This window comes from Ilyonectria robusta, assembly GCF_021365365.1.
Source record: "Ilyonectria robusta strain PMI_751 chromosome Unknown BGZ61scaffold_87, whole genome shotgun sequence".
Classification (NCBI taxonomy): domain Eukaryota; kingdom Fungi; phylum Ascomycota; class Sordariomycetes; order Hypocreales; family Nectriaceae; genus Ilyonectria; species Ilyonectria robusta.
In genome coordinates this window covers 23,338-38,626 of record NW_025764521.1, presented here as the reverse complement: position 1 = coordinate 38,626, position 15,289 = coordinate 23,338, and the positions used below count along the sequence as shown (strand labels likewise).

General features: G+C 50.8%; 6 protein-coding genes across 6 annotated transcripts; 3 read left to right on the top strand and 3 right to left on the bottom strand.

Moving 5' to 3' along the window:
- Window positions 1-1,108: 1,108 nt before the first annotated feature.
- Window positions 1,109-2,553, top strand: BGZ61DRAFT_542036 (Alpha/Beta hydrolase protein; the record flags this gene model as incomplete). Its single annotated transcript, XM_046255127.1, has 4 exons — window positions 1,109-1,796; window positions 1,857-2,046; window positions 2,097-2,391; window positions 2,464-2,553. 4 exons carry the CDS (start codon window positions 1,109-1,111, stop codon window positions 2,551-2,553), a joined length of 1,263 nt encoding a protein of 420 aa, XP_046093587.1.
- A 957-nt stretch (window positions 2,554-3,510) lies between these two features.
- On the bottom strand, window positions 3,511-4,783 carry BGZ61DRAFT_542035 (uncharacterized protein; the record flags this gene model as incomplete). Its single annotated transcript, XM_046255126.1, has 4 exons — window positions 3,511-3,878; window positions 3,937-4,062; window positions 4,112-4,480; window positions 4,531-4,783. The coding sequence occupies 4 exons, from the start codon at window positions 4,781-4,783 to the stop codon at window positions 3,511-3,513; spliced, it is 1,116 nt and encodes a 371-aa protein (XP_046093586.1).
- Window positions 4,784-5,441: 658 nt separating this feature from the next.
- BGZ61DRAFT_511210 (uncharacterized protein) lies at window positions 5,442-6,653 on the top strand (the record flags this gene model as incomplete). The annotated part of the gene is made up of 2 exons (XM_046252111.1): window positions 5,442-5,463; window positions 5,812-6,653. The coding sequence occupies 2 exons, from the start codon at window positions 5,442-5,444 to the stop codon at window positions 6,651-6,653; spliced, it is 864 nt and encodes a 287-aa protein (XP_046093585.1).
- A 1,691-nt stretch (window positions 6,654-8,344) lies between these two features.
- BGZ61DRAFT_542033 (putative 1-aminocyclopropane-1-carboxylate oxidase) lies at window positions 8,345-9,713 on the top strand (the record flags this gene model as incomplete). The annotated part of the gene is made up of 4 exons (XM_046255125.1): window positions 8,345-8,711; window positions 8,844-9,167; window positions 9,227-9,525; window positions 9,687-9,713. 4 exons carry the CDS (start codon window positions 8,345-8,347, stop codon window positions 9,711-9,713), a joined length of 1,017 nt encoding a protein of 338 aa, XP_046093584.1.
- Window positions 9,714-9,889: 176 nt separating this feature from the next.
- BGZ61DRAFT_469095 (uncharacterized protein) lies at window positions 9,890-10,285 on the bottom strand. Its single transcript, XM_046247921.1, has one exon. It carries the CDS (start codon window positions 10,149-10,151, stop codon window positions 9,927-9,929), a length of 225 nt encoding a protein of 74 aa, XP_046093583.1. The 5' UTR covers window positions 10,152-10,285; the 3' UTR covers window positions 9,890-9,926.
- Window positions 10,286-11,470: 1,185 nt separating this feature from the next.
- On the bottom strand, window positions 11,471-12,649 carry BGZ61DRAFT_511209 (heterokaryon incompatibility protein-domain-containing protein; the record flags this gene model as incomplete). Its single annotated transcript, XM_046252110.1, has 2 exons — window positions 11,740-12,649; window positions 11,471-11,500 (listed from the first exon to the last, which is right to left on the bottom strand). The coding sequence occupies exons 1-2, from the start codon at window positions 12,643-12,645 to the stop codon at window positions 11,471-11,473; spliced, it is 936 nt and encodes a 311-aa protein (XP_046093582.1). The 5' UTR covers window positions 12,646-12,649.
- Between the last annotated feature and the right edge of the window lie 2,640 nt (window positions 12,650-15,289).

The window sequence follows — 15,289 nt, the reverse complement described above, 5'->3', positions numbered from 1 at the left end:
CTCTCAGGCCATTTGAGTTGGGTTCGGCGTGACACTGGCCGACCGGGTAGTTACATTGAGCCGCTTCCGGATATTCGCTTTCGTATAAGCGCCAGATCCACCCTTAAAGTCCGAGTATTGCTGGTTTGCAAGCAGAGTGCCGAATCATGATGAAATTGTGCACAGTATGTCTCAAATTCCGCAAAAGTCCGCAAAGCACCAAGGCGGACGACCGGCAATAATACTTTGAATCAGAGGAAGTGTATAAGTGATGTCAAATGGTCCCTGCGTTTATTATAAGCGCCGGAATTAATATAATCAGCTACTAAGGAAAGAAACAATTCATCTTCGTTCGCCTTCTCCGAGGACCAAGTATACTATGCCAGGCAACAATGGCAGATCCCGCGAACGCACAACTTCAAGCCAGGGAGTCGTGCGGTGACGGCCCACCCGTTGTTGATCTTGTTGACAACGTACGATCCAATTTGTCCTCTGAAGTCCGCAAAGAAAGCGGAGGGTGTTCGTGTTGGCTCCCGACTCGTTGAAGTTAAGGGATATAGCTACTGTTCTGTTGCCGTGGCATCCGCATGCCTGGCTCAGCACGTGCGTGAATTGACGACGGCAAGATATTAACCTTTATGGGGATAATTATTAAAACGGAATGGTAACTGGAGAGATTGTGTAGCTGTACTAAAATCTTTGGTCCGTCTCGGGCGCCGTAAAAGAAGGTTCCGCCCTTAGTGTTATTAATTATCATGATCCTAGTATCCCACTCGGTGTAATATAGTGGGATGGAGATGTTCCGGAATTTTTGAGCGGGCCAAAGCTTAATATTGTAAAGCCATATATCGAGTTGAATATGACTAATCGGCCGGCTTTTATTACGTGAATTGATATTTGTTCGGCGTCTCAGGGTCGAAAGTCCCGATGTTGCGGAGCGGCGGAGAGCAATACGAGAACACCAAATCTTCTATTTCCCGCTCCGCAATAATCCTCAGGGATCATTGCCTGTCATGTCACTTCCGTACCAGTGATGCTGAGATGACCGTTCCGTTGTATTTATTCGCGTTCGGCCGCTTTCTTGTCCCCTCTCGTGATGTCAACGCAACGCTGAAGCGACACTGACAATATGCGGTGCGGGAACCTTCTCGTGTGCTTCGCGTCCTTGGCAGTCGCCTCGGCCTTCAGCTCCCCTCCCCGGGCCGCAGCGACAGCTTTGGATAAATTCACTCTTCGAGTACCCGACGAACATATCAGGGAATTCCAAACCATCCTCACCGTGTCGAAAGTAGGCTCCAAGACATGGTACGACGACCGCGGCGACTCGACGTTTGGCACGACACGGCGTTGGCTTGCCGGGGCGAAACAGGCCTGGCTCAAGCTCAACTGGCGCAAGCAAGAGAAGCGCATTAACTCGGTACCCAACTTCAAATTCACCGTCAATGACGCCGACGTCGGAGCTACCACCCTTCACTTCGCTGCTCTCTTCTCTACCAAGGAGGACGCGATTCCACTCCTGTTCCTTCACGGTTGGCCCGGGTCGTTCCTTGAGTTTCTCCCCATGCTGGACCTGCTCCGCAAGAAATATACCCCGGAGACCCTACCCTACCACATTATTGTACCTTCACTCCCGCACTACGGACTCTCTGGCGGCCCATCACATGTGGAGCTCACGCTAGACGCAGCAGCGCGCCTCTTGCATCAATTGATGGCAGACCTTGGGTTTGGCGACGGCTTTGCTGTCCAGGGAGGCGACATTGGAAGCTTTCTGGCTCGGATTTTGTGTGCCGAATACTCGACATGCAAAGCGTTTCACAGTAAGTCACCCCCATTATGAAGAGGAACTTGGTGCTTGGGCTTTCACTAACGAGCTATAGTCAATATGCTGGCTCCTTCGTCCCCGGATGAACTCCTCAGCTCCGATAACCTAACGCAGGAGGAAGTAGATCATGTCCAGCGCATGCTGAACTTCAGCACGACTGGCTCGGCGTACATCCTAGAGCACGGCCAGCGACCCTCCACCATCGGCCTAGCCCTCTCCTCAAGCCCTCTTGCGCTATTGTCCTGGTAAGCTACCCCGCGGGTCTTGGCTTGAAACCGTGGCTGACCCTTCTCAGGATTGGCGAAAAACTCATCGAGTGGCCCGATCAGCGATATCCTCTACCTCTTGAAACGATTCTAACACTAGTGAGCTTCTACTGGTACACCGACACTTTCCCGAGGAGTCTGTATCCGTACCGTGCCCTGGCAGCTTCTGCGTCCTCGGGGGGGTTCTTCTCAGTCCCAACATCCAAGGAAAAGCCGTTCGGGTATTCGGTGTTCCCGGCAGAGAACATTCTGGTGCCCGAAGCGTGGGCGGAGCAGATCTATCCCAACCTGGCGTTCTATAAGAGACATGACAAGGCACGTATCGTCCGAATTTTGAGTTTGCACCGTAATTACCACCTGCTTATCTTACCATACGTACTAATACAATATCTATAGGGTGGACATTTCGCGGCACTGGAGCAGCCTGAAGCCCTCCTGCAGGATGTGGAAGAGTTTCTAGCAAAGGCTTGGCTCACCCAAACTTAATGTAAAGTGCTGGGCTCGAGGGGGGGTCTCGATTCACACTCTCGACCAATTAACACAAGCACTAAAGTCCAAGATGAGCCCAAGAACTTGAGTTCCTGGGCCTTCCCATCCTTCTCTCGTTTCTTTTTCCTACCCTGTTTTAGGATACACATTACATAATCGCCCAGCTAGTTAATATACTCGGTTGGATCGTTATGCTAAGGACTTAATAAAATATTTGGAGAGAATCTGGCCTTTAAGCAGACCAGTTATATCCCACTAAGCTTAGCTAATAAATGTACGAAGAGGTAGAGGGAAGTGAGTGTTTGATGGGTGATATGTGGGAATATAGAAGTAATGGAATCCGGAAACAAGTTAGCAAGCGCGCCCTATCCGCATTTCTTCTTAAGCGTAATAAGCTTCAATGATTCACCGTCGGCATTCCCAGAGGTGGAGGTCGCCGGGAGGTGGCACCTCTCGGCCTCGTTATATAATAACTCCGTCAGAATGGCGATCATAATTACTCATTCAACATTTTCGGCCGAAGTTCCGAAAACGGACGAAAATTCATTCTAAAACCATGGCATCAACTGTATGTCAGCTATTACGTAGAGGTATTTGGCTGTCTCCGTTGAGATTCCCACAAATCCAGCAACCTGGATCGGCTGATATGAGAGCCAGTGGGTTCAAGGTGCTGAGCACCAGGCGGTTCCGCCCTGCGTTCCTAAGGTACGGCGTAGTGCATTGTCGACATTTCACGGGGCGATTACATCTACTGCCCTCATTCGTCCTCTCATTTAGATGGACGAGTTGTAATACTGCAACACGATGATATGGATAGCACTAAAGAGTTCTCAATGACACCCGCCGTGCAATTCATACGAAACTGTCCACCCCCTCCACTTCTTCCTCCCGAAGGCCAACGGCCCCGAGAGACGGGATTACATGTCCTCGACTTCGTCAAACCAAGCGTGTGTGCTAATTCGCACCTCGGATGTCGTCTAAACTCATCGCAAGATTTCCTGCCATTGGTGACCATCCCACATTTCCCTGGCGGAGGTCTTCGGTGTTCAGCAAAATACCGTCTTCCAGAGACGTCCACCCCGGTCTTCCCAAGTCGCGCAGAAGCTGCTCTGCCCTGGCTTTCGGCTTGATCTCACTGAGATCCTGATCGCTTTGGAAGTTGTCTATGAACTTCACACCTGGATTTTGCTTTCGCAATATGTCTAGGACTTTGTCCCAGTTGAAGGTTTCCGCGAAGCCAAAGATACGCTCGTCCTTGACATTGGGGTGGACGGCTGCGGCAACGTGGAGGATTCCAGTATCTTGGACGTCGACGAAGTGTCCTTTGAGTCTATGTCAGTGAATTGCTAAGATGCTCAAGGTAGCAGGGGGCCGTCGTACGGGGCTCGAACTGTTTCAGGATCTCCAAGTTCTGGTTTTGCCATAGGAAGACGATGAACCCCGACGTGGACGGGTGTCCTTGGTTAACAACGTCGAGACTCTTGCCAAAGTTGCAGTCTGGGAGCACTTCTATTTTTTAGCGGCGGAAATCGTCCTTTGATGGCGTCGGACTCACCAGTGTTGACGACCAGGTCTGGACGCTTGTGTTTGTTCTCATTATAAAACTTCCAAACCTCCTGTTCTGCTTGTGTCTTGCTAGCAGCATAAGTCAGGCTAGCCTGCTCCGCAGAGTAGGTCGTGGATGACCAGGCCAGCTTGACGGCTTCATCGTTCCAGGTGTTCTCCGTCACGACGATTCCAGGCACATTTGGCTTGGGCAGCATCGCGGCCATCGAAGAGGACGTGTAAACAAAACGCTTGACGCTTGGCTCTGCGAAAGCGGCTTTAAGTGCATTGACAGCGCCGGCAATGACAGTAGGGATGACCCTGTTAGGGTCAGGGTCGAATGTCATGACGGATGCCACATGGGCGACGGCCGACACGCCTAACGAGATTAGCGTCTGGTTGGCATGCTGGGAGAGGATGCTCGTGTACCCTTAATAGCTTCGGCAAATGCGCCATCGGCCGCCATGTCCGGGATGGATAGCAGTTCAAATTGACCCGTTCCGTACCCTTTATCGAAGACGTCGCTGAGCCAGGCGCTCTTCTTCGTGTTGCGAGCGGTGCCGCGGACTTTGTACCCAAACTGAAGGAACTGGTCGGCAACATGGGAGCCTACGAGACCGCTGGCACCTGTGACCAGAACGGTCGAGCCTTTGGGGATTGCGAATTCATCAATGGAGGACATGGTTGCGTCGATTTGTTGACCTGGTGTTCTAATGTGTGTGGTAGGGGGAGTTTCGGGGACGCTTACGACACAGATCGAAGCGACGTCGGGGGATATTTAACACGGCGTCTATTCTTAACTGATTCTGTTGTATTTTACTACGTATCATAACTCACATATGCCAACCCAAGATTCAACCCAGGTGCCAGTATAAGCCGGGTAGATTGGGCCTGGGGCCTCGGGCGAATTCCCATTCTAGCGCTCCTTTGGTACTAGGACAACGTACACGTACATATGGGGCAGTCGGATCAACAATTAGGCCGTCGGGGTGAATGAATCTGCTAGTTGAATCAAGCGAGAAAGTATAGAGGCCTCACCCACCTTCGACAGTCTCGGTGGAAGAGATGGTGGAAAGACGTGCGATGACATAATAAATCGGACACGCTCGGAATAACCTTTGTCGCGTCCCGTGTCGCGAAGAAGTCGCTTGAATTGAATATGTCCCTGTAATATTAGTCGGGCTGGTTTTGTCACCCTTAAATCAAGCTTCCGGACGAATTGTAAAAGCGCGTTCTCGGTACATCAACGATCATTGCCTAAATTAATAGTTAGTTGGTCCATGGCACAGTCTAACGTTCAACGGGGTATGAAATCGTCCGCATGATACAAAGTAGGCAACATGCAGCTTTTACTCGGCGTCCGTTCGGAGAAGTAAAGACGAAGTTGGCCTGGGAAGGGCTCGCTTGTCAGACTTCGGGCCACTGGACTAGCCCGATAGACCTAGGTTGAAGTAGACTCGCAAGATTCTTAAGTCTCGTTGATTTCATGCTTGATTTAGAGTCGTTTTCACCGCATCTTCCCACCAAACTGCGATCCCAACGCCGCGATGAGTCTCCTCCTCCCCGCCTCCGCCGTCCTTGCCACCATAGCATACGGTCCCCCGCAGTACACCGACCTCGTGCTGCAGAACCCCTACCTTTCCCCAATCATCGGCCGCGGAGGCGTGAAGGCGGTCCTCGGCGCGGCCCTTTGTCTGAGCCTCACCAAAGTCGCCAACAGAGCGCTGAATGCGTGGGCTTTGAACAATTGGCGCGTGGCGGCCTACGCCGGCTGGAACTGGGACAAGGAGGTTGCTGTTGTGACTGGCGGCTGCGGCGGCATTGGGAGGGAGCTCGTCCTTGGCCTCATCCACAAGCGGGTCAAGGTCGCCATCCTCGACGTTATTCCGCTCCCTGATGATATGAAGGACAACCCCCTGATTCTGTACGTCAAAACCGACATTACGTCGGCGGCCGCTATCGCAGAGGCGGCGGCAACGATCCGGAAGACCTTTGGTAACCCGACCATCCTGATCAACAACGCTGGGATTGCCGCGCCCCATACAATTCTCGAAACACCCGCCGAGTTCCTCCCCAAAATCTTCGGCGTCAATGCAATCGCTCTTTGGCTGTTGACCAAGGAGTTCCTGCCTAGCATGATCAAGGAAAACAAGGGACAAATCGTTACCACTTCGAGCGTCACGGCCTATATGGCACTGCCGAGAATGGTCGACTACTGCGCCTCAAAGGCTGCTTCCTTGACGTTCCACGAGGGCCTCAACACTGAGCTTAAGACCAAGTACAAGGCCGACGGGATCATAACCACGATAGTCCAGCCCAGCTGGGTGCGGACCCCGATGTCCCCTGATAACGCCGACGAGATTGAGCTTAGGGACGGCAAGATGCTGTCGCCCCAGGAGGTTGCGGGCCGTACGCTGCAGCAGGTTTTTGCCCGCCGGGGCGGCCAACTGATTCTGCCGGAGAAAATGTCCTTCTTTAGCGCCATGAAGGGTTGGCCCAACTGGATGCAAGAGTTGCTGAGGGACGCTATGGGTAGAAGCAGCCTGCTGTGATGTATTTATTGTTCCTCCGTGGAACGCTCTTTGTCAGCTTCGAGGTAGTTTAACGTTCGTGATTCGATCTATTATCTAAATGTGGACCGCGATGTCGCAATGGAACCAATCATACCAATCAAGTGGCGGCGATCCGATCCCCCTCAGGGTTCCGAGTACAAATCACGTAAGAGGGCGCACTTATTCTTTTCCAATTGCACACCTTCATCCTGTTTAGTATGCAGATGGTACTCTTAGTTGGAGGCTTACGGCACTCAAAGAGATAACTACTTACAAAGATCTCTCAGGCGTCTTGCTATACAGTCAAAACTCAGTAAATTCGGTCAGTTTGGCTTGACTATCAAAACGCCTCAGTACAAATACAAATGGTGATCGGGCTCTCCGTGACATAAATGCAAGGCGAAGGCGTCAGCGTGGGTCTCTCTAAAGTACTAAGGTGGCCAAACTGGTCGAGCTTACAGCGTCTTCTGCAAGTGTAGCCAAATTGTGAGATCTTCACTCTAGGGCCAAAGGCAACAAGATAGTGTCGAACCCTTGCCCTTGTCTATTCCGAAGTCGGTCAGAAGGGGCTTGTATGTGCTGTCCCTTCGCTCCACCAGTTTCTCTATCCTCACTTTATGTTTTCAACAGTTCTTTCAAGGCCTACTCTATTTGGCCATCTGCCCGACCACGTAGCCGTAAGCACAAGGTAGCCCTCACCAGCCTTTGTCCTCGTTAAGCATTTAAGTATTGCGAACATTGCTTGGACCTTTCCCGCTGGACTCGAGTGTCTGATTTATTGCCATGGTTCGATGAATGACAATGGGCCGCTGAGATTGAGCGCGAAACACGTTCATTCGCTAGTCTTGCTCTGGCGGCTCGCAGTGGTTGGCTGGGAGTTGCAAGCCGCGGCCGGTTAGCGGTAAGATAAGTACATGAATGGAGCCGCCTATGTGTGCGGCCGGCCTAGTGTGATACTTGCTCATTGATATGCGAAGCTATTGCCTCAATGCTATCCGAGATTCTGGAGATCGCTGCATTGATTGGCCTGCAAAAAATGTTAACTTCAAGCGATCGGAACTGTTGATTTACTACTTTGTAGTAGCCTGTACTCTAACTGAGACATGCCTGTGCCGTTGCCTTAGCATTATGCTGGGGCGTCGCTGTGCCGTTTTCTCAACCTGCGCTAAGGCATAGCTGTGCCGTTGTCTCAGCATTGCGGTGAGGCGTCGCTTTTTTATTAAGATAAGTGAGTCGGACGCAGGGGTAATCACTCGTGATCGATCAAACCCTGACCAGGGAAGGAAGGCAATACCGAGATACGGTATCTTATCTCATCTCTGAATCCTCTTACTCTCGCAGAATATTCGGAGCCCCAGGGGCTTTCTCACAATGAAAGATATATGGTCGGTGATATCTGAAGGATTTTAATTGACGCGCAGGCTGTCCAAAGACGACTCAGCGGCCGAAAGAGCTGCATTGCCGGTTCGGAGACTCTTACCAATCTAGACCGCAGGCTACCGTATCGAGGTGGCCAGAAAGCACTTTCCCTACACGGATCAGCTAGTGAGCATCTTAGCATATATATAGAACCGATAACACATTCAGACATGATGATCAGACTGCAGTACGATTGAATTTGCGAACATCAGCGATACGAAGTTCCCACGCGGCTCCAAGATTCAATTCCCGATACCCACCATTTATAAACCATGGGCTACAAAGACTGGGATGATGACAACAAACCAGCCGAATCGCGCGACCATGATTGGCAGGCAGTGGCAGGTAACTTTGATACCATTCCTGTGATTGACGTCGGAAGCATCCGGAGTGGTGACTTGGGTGAGAGACGTAAGGTGGCGGCTCAGATCAGAGATGCCTGTACTCAGGTTGGATTCTTCTACATTGAGAATCATGGAATTCCAGAGGAACTACTTCAAGAAGTTTTCAAATTGGCAGGGGAGTTTTTTGCACTCCCTTTTGAACAAAAGATGGAAGTTTTCATTGATAATAGTCCCAATTTTCGAGGCTATACTCCCGTGGGTGGCTCGGGGAAGCCTGGCCCTGATGGACGAGGAAGTAAGTTTGGCCCTTTTAATCAGGTTTCTCTACACATTCACGCTTGAGACGTTTAGCCCCGACAGCTGAGTAGAAGTCTTTATGCTTTATCTGATTTTCGCTGGCTTCCACGTGCTGATCCAGGAATAACAGACTTGAACGAGGCGTTTGAATGGGGCCACGATGCAAAGCTCAATGACGATCCCAATGACCCTTGCGACGACCCATACATGAAAGGCGATAATCATTGGCCACGTGAGCCTGCTGGGCTTGAAGAAAAGTTATCTGCTTACTATCGTGAGGTACGAGCCTTCTGTCGCCTCCTAGCCAGCTCTGTCGCACTATCTCTGGGCTTGGACGAGGATTACTTTGCGGCTTGCACCTCTCACCCTGGCTGTTCAACTGTGATGGCACACTATCCGCCCCAGACAAAAGAGTCAGGGAACCGTGGGCTCGATGCCCACACAGATTCTGAATGTGAGAATATCGGAGAAGTTACCCAATGCGCGGAACAATCAACTAAAAATTTCGCCTAGTCTTTACCATCCTGGCACCTGGTCCGGTTCGCGCCCTTGAGGTCGCGAACAAGGCTGGTGAGTGGATCTCGGCACCTCCCAAGCCCGGAACATATATCGTCAACGTGGGCGACCAGCTGCAGGCCATGACGAATGACCTCTACGTCTCGACCCGCCACCGCGTCATGAACTACACAGGCCAAGAGCGATACGCGGTTCCGTTCTTCTTCTCTACCAATTTTGACCATGTGATCAAACCTATTCCTGAGTTGATCAATGGAAACCATGTGTCTACTCATCCGGGGGTAACAGCCGGGCAGGTAAGTCGGCATGCCCAGTACTTCCTGTCTTTTCAAATCGACCATCACTCACCAGCGCTTCTTCTCTCTATTAGATGTACAAAGAGAACATGACCCTGCTTCATCGGATCGCATCCACCATCCCGGAATTCAGTCAGTATCGCACAGCTAATCAGGCATAGTCTGAGACCCAAAGCGTTACTTGCTGACATCCATGGCACTGCGTTGCTCCTGATATGCGTCAATGCATCTACAACGCCACATATCATATCTATGTCGGATATCGAAATTGGAGATCGCGAGAGACGTGGACATCTTTGCTTCTTTAGCAAACCCATCGAGATCGATGCGGAAACACATGGCACGGGAGCAGGAAATACAGGCATGGGTATCGAAAAGGAGTGTATTGATTGTCTGATTTTCTAGAAGTTTCCGCTTCGATGTGATAATATCATCATATTCGCTGACTGCGTTCCTGAATCTGAATTCAGCCTGTTGTTCTCGATTTCGAATATCTTGAACCTGGCGAGGGAAGAACCTGGCAATTCTGCTTGTTCGCTCGTCATATTCCGATACCGCTGCTGAAGTCGGGAATTGGTCGCCCCGTAAAGTGAATATGAACAAGCGATGACAGGATCCACACGCATAGCAAGTCATCATGAAAAGGGGTGGCTACAAGCTCCCCTGGCTAGACGAGTCTTTCAAGATTATCTAGCCATCAAGATATCCATTGCCATCGCTTAACACATATTACACCTTGTCATCTCAATCACCTCCCCCACCACCGCCACCTCCATCTCCGCCTCCACCTCCATCACCTCCTCCATCACTGCTAAAGAAAGCAATCCATGTTCCACCATGCGAGTTTCCGTACGTTCGGTTAGTTCCGTAGCTTCTCTTCTTAGGTCGACGTCGCTTGAAACTTGAAACTTCCGTCGGCGCTTCGGTTGTGCGGTAATCGCGGACGTCGAATTGGTTCTTCTTTTTCCGGAAGGGAAGGCACATGATTACTGGATAAGGAGCTTGTGAGGCTTGTCCCAGTAGTCGCCGAGTTGGCGCCGGGAGTGTTGATTAGGTCTTGAGTCGAGTCTCGATGAAGCTGATAATTGTGGCGCTGGATGGTGCGACTTGGATGGCGCGCGGCTATTTGGAGCAGGACCTCCATTTATCTCTTGAAAAGGCTTCAGGCCCTTATCAACTCCGTGATATTACCGAGGCAAACATAGGACGCCAAGCAGCGCTGCCAAGCAGTTTTGCCAAGTTTTTGGCCGGGGCGAGCGCCTAGTAAGGCAGATTTCTCTTCAGCCGCACGCGGCACAGGCGATCACTCTGCAGATCCCAACGCCCATCACTCCACCAGCGATCAACGTGAGGGAACAAACAAGGCCTTTGAAACATGACACTAACGAAGGGCCAGAATAGCTTGCTACGGCTGCCAAGAGGACCCAGACCATGCCGTACGAAAGTATGCCAACGGCAAATCAGGAACAGACACCAAGGACGACAACTTCCTTGCACGATACTCCTCCCTCTGCTCTGAAGTTGTCAGGGGGTTTCTTTGGCAGTTTGCACTCTGCTCAACCAAGTGTCATTTCTTCTGCCACTCAACGGCAGCCGCACCGTTCCAAACAAGGGTCTCTTCGTCTGGGAAACAAAAACATTGTACATCCACGAGCCTCGGATGAGCTCGACCTTGCATTCTGCGGTGACTTCGTTGGTAGGAAACGTCAACTTGGAAGTTCCAGTAGTCTCCCCGGCGAGTAACTGTTGCAGCAATTGATCCGTCTGGCGCTCATTGCCTAGCGACTGTGAGAGGTGCAGCAGGCTTAGTTGGCTCTTGCGCTGCCTGGGTGTCATCCTGAGGAGCAGACAGACTAAGTTATTGCAGGTGGTGATGAATATCACGGCGGTAGATACTTCATCGGAGTGCGCACGCATCAGGTTCATCGTCATAGTCGTCGTCAGCTCACTCTCGTGCCAGCTCTGGTGCGGATACCTGTAGATGGGAGCAAGCACATCATAGCGAAGCCAGCACGCCGTAGCATCGGACCCATCGCTCCGCGACGTCTTACTCCTCTTGGTCAAGTACACCTTTTGCGGCTTGAAGCCCGTAACGTGCGGTATGTTCTTAACCGCGCTGCGCGTCCGACTGTACTGGTCTTGACGGTTGGAGCTCTGGACGAGTCCGATCTGGATGGCCGAGCCGACGTCGCCCTGCGCGTAGCACGAGAGCACGCCGAGCATGTCGCGCTCGAAGCGGATCAGCGGAAGATCGATCTGCACGCCTCTGTTGGTCACGACGATGTGGCCTTGACTCGGGTGGGCTTCGAAAGACGCGCAGTCTTTGAAGAACCGGGGGTGCGTCGCTAAGATGCCAATGGTCGAGATGGACTCGGGCACCGTGGACGCGTCCCACGCGAATATGGACTGGTCATCGTATTCCTTGATGATTTCCTCCTGCAGCCGGATAAACGCGCTCTCGCCCTCGCCGTAAAGCATCGTCATGCTGATATTAAAGATGCCGAGAAGACAATAGGCCATGTCCTCCAAGCGCGTCGTCTGCCTATCCGCCGCCCACGACATCCTCTGGGCGACACTCGCCAACGACAAATCTCCCCCGAGCAGTGTCTCCTCATCAACTCCCGTCGTAGTAGAAATTCTCTCAGCGAGCTCGCTTCTGCTCCCCAGAAAGTTCCAATTGCGGTCGAAAAAGTCTACGGCTCGCGGCGCAAGCAACTCCTGTAGCGTCCAGCCTCGAGTGAACCAGCGCGAAGCCTCAAACTCATCACCCACGGAACCTGACGCGCTGTGGCTCACGTCTTCGAGGTAGGCAAAGCAGCACTGGGCCAGCTGGTACCAGCGGAACATGGCATTGATGGCCTCGGACAGCTCGGCGCTACTCGTCTTGTCGATGCAACAGGTATCGACCCAGACATACTCGAGAGGCTCGGGGAAGAGCTTCACAACGGCCTTACAGAAGCCGACAATCTTGGCCCATCCCGGTTTCTTGTCCAAATCGCCGCGGTCCATGTCCTGAAGCGTCACTTCGCCATTGCCCCAGGTGTGCGATAGAATCGCGTAGGGGGGGACATCGCCGAGGAAATTCTCCAATTTCAGCGTGTGAATATTCAGCAGACGCATCTCGATCTGTGGTGTTTGAAACCTGATTCAGATTGGAATTACCTCAATGCAACAGTCGCGTCAAGTCACGTGTTGTGTCGACTTCCAGCTGTAGGGTAAATGGGCCAGCTTTTGTGACACTATTCATGGGGATGCAAAGAGCTAGTTATTTTATAAAATTGTCAAGATTGGCCGTCTGGCTAGATAGGTATGAGAAGAATTGATTGAGAAAGAACAAAGAATTAGAAAGACAGAGCACAGGTGGACTATTTCAACTTCTCATGCATCAGCCACTTCCAAAAGAAAGTAGATGGATAGCCCAAAACGACGATGTAGAAATCTTACAATGTCAAAGCAGTAAGGGAAACATGGGCTACAAAGCGCAATTGAATCACTGGCTATAAGTTATGAGTCAAATCTAATGTGTCTCAACGCGTCTCTAATTGTAGCGTCAAAATGTAGTTTCTATCCAACTCAACTATCGGCTATAGTGACGCGCATTAAACAAGCTGGTGAAAATCGAGCAGCACAAGATAGGAGGGTAGTGGATGGTACCTAACTTGATGGAATGCGCTCCAAAAAAAATCATCATGTACGTATGGATGCTATTGCTTTGCACACGACTGCTACGATCGCCCTGCATAAACAAACGGTCGTCAAGGTCTGCGCCTTTGGGGTTGCGGCCGATTTTCGGGGTCCCAATCTCAACAACGCCGGAATGATCTCGTGGGACTTGTCGAATGCGCTCAACGAGATGTTCCCTCGCCTGGATTTGGCTAACGGTATTCGTCGAATTCTGTGTGGCTTTTGCCGGACCAAACCTCAGACTACCTTCGGTCAGTGTATTCCATCTCTCGTTCTACTATGCTCGAATCGTCTTCGCTCTGTTGTGAGAATGCCACGCGGTCATGGCGTTGGGTGGTTATGGTTACGAACAAAGCGAAGTCTGACATTCTTCGATATCCTCCGTCTTATCCCTGCATAACCAACAAGGGTTTAAATTGGTGCATCAGTGAACTTGTCCCGAGAAAGGCAATGATAATCTGCCTATACTTTTCTACCGACATGCCTCTACAACCCTAACCTAAATACCCCGCACTTTGGACGGAGCTACCGGGTCAGCTGCTGGTAGAGGTTCCTGCATGACTAATAACTAAAGGTATAACTATTATATTTACTACGTTTTTCAGAAGTAAATTTCCTTATACTATATACTCTATACTGTATTTGAAACCTACATATTTTCTATTAGGTCAGACTTTTAGTCAGCCTAAGTGATAATAAAAACATCAGGCAGACTGAAAACCAGGTCTTGACTATAAAGATACAGAACCTCTCAAATATCTATCAAGCCAGGTTCTTACAATGCCAGCGCACGATGCTGTGGATTGCCAGAATAGGACTACGCTTAACAACCTCCGCTAAAGCCTGACGCTGGGTGTCGTTCAGTTTCGATCGGCTGCCGGGCGTCTTGCTATTGATCAGGCCATCGGGGCCGCGAGCATTGAACCGCTCAACCCAGGCGCGGACGATCTGCACCGGAACACGAACCGTCATCGTAGATCGAGGCGAGCGCCGGCAATCATGGTGCCCGACTAGCATTCATTGGCCGTCAAGCCCTAGGACGCAATCCAGCGCTTGCTCTTGAAATCCTGCTGCAACGAAAGCCGGGACCCATCGCAAACCTCCTGTTTGCAGCAGGGATTCAGACTTTAACCCGGTTAGAGTAGCTGTACGGTTTGTGCAGCTATCTGCTCAACTGCCTGGGTCTCGGGAAGTGCTCTGTGTGGTGGAGCCGCTTTGGCGGCTGAAGCTGCAAGCGCAGGTACCCTTACTCCCGCTGTAGCTTTGACTTTGTCGGGCTGTCTTGGAATTGCCACCTCTGCTTATGCTGCTTGTATTGTTAAATGCATTGGCTAGTAGATTATGACAATACCTATCGTCAATTTTGGTACTGTGTTTTGTGGGAAGGCGGGGGGTTGAAGGGAAGGGGAGGAGAGAGAGAAGGAGGGAGGAGGAGGAGAATCTCTCCTGTTTCGTGCATGATTTTGTGTATCTTTCACTTCCTTGAAGGCAGGCCAAGGATTTGTTTTGTATTTATTGAAGTTCGTTTGAGATGAAGACAGGGGGAAGCAATCAGATCGGTATGTACTTTAGTTATGTTTTGATCAGTGGTTGATCCTGCATGTTCAGGTGATACCGGCCCAGCTCGAAAATTCAAGCCCTCAGAAACAAAATTTTCATGACAGCCCTTCTTCTCAGCAATCTCCGTATTATTCGAAGTCATTCCATCTTTGTATGCTGTTGATACGAGCTTTTTGGGTGATGTTCGTGGCTCATAGGTGTCTTCGTTCATAGTATTGTGGTTCATAGTAATGGGCATCATTCCAGAGGACAGGTAATGGGATTTCAGGACTAGTTAGTTCTAATGCCGATGTCTTTTTATCTTAATCATCTTGTGTGGAAGGTCTACTACTTGACTTCTTGAACATGGAATTCACATTTGGCGATGTCAACTTCTCCTACTACGTCGACCTTTAGCTCATCATCCTCAGGATTCTCGCCATTATTTAGTTGGTAGCTGGTTTCGTTATCGGACGGAATGGTGGATACGGGTATAGTATCTCTCTCGTCGTTGGCTCTTATTAGACCGTTGCCGTTGTTT

Bases quoted from the DNA above. Each gene is read 5' to 3' on its own strand.
- BGZ61DRAFT_469095 (XM_046247921.1), bottom strand. From the start codon at position 10,151: ATGCGTGTGGATCCTGTCATCGCTTGTTCATATTCACTTTACGGGGCG.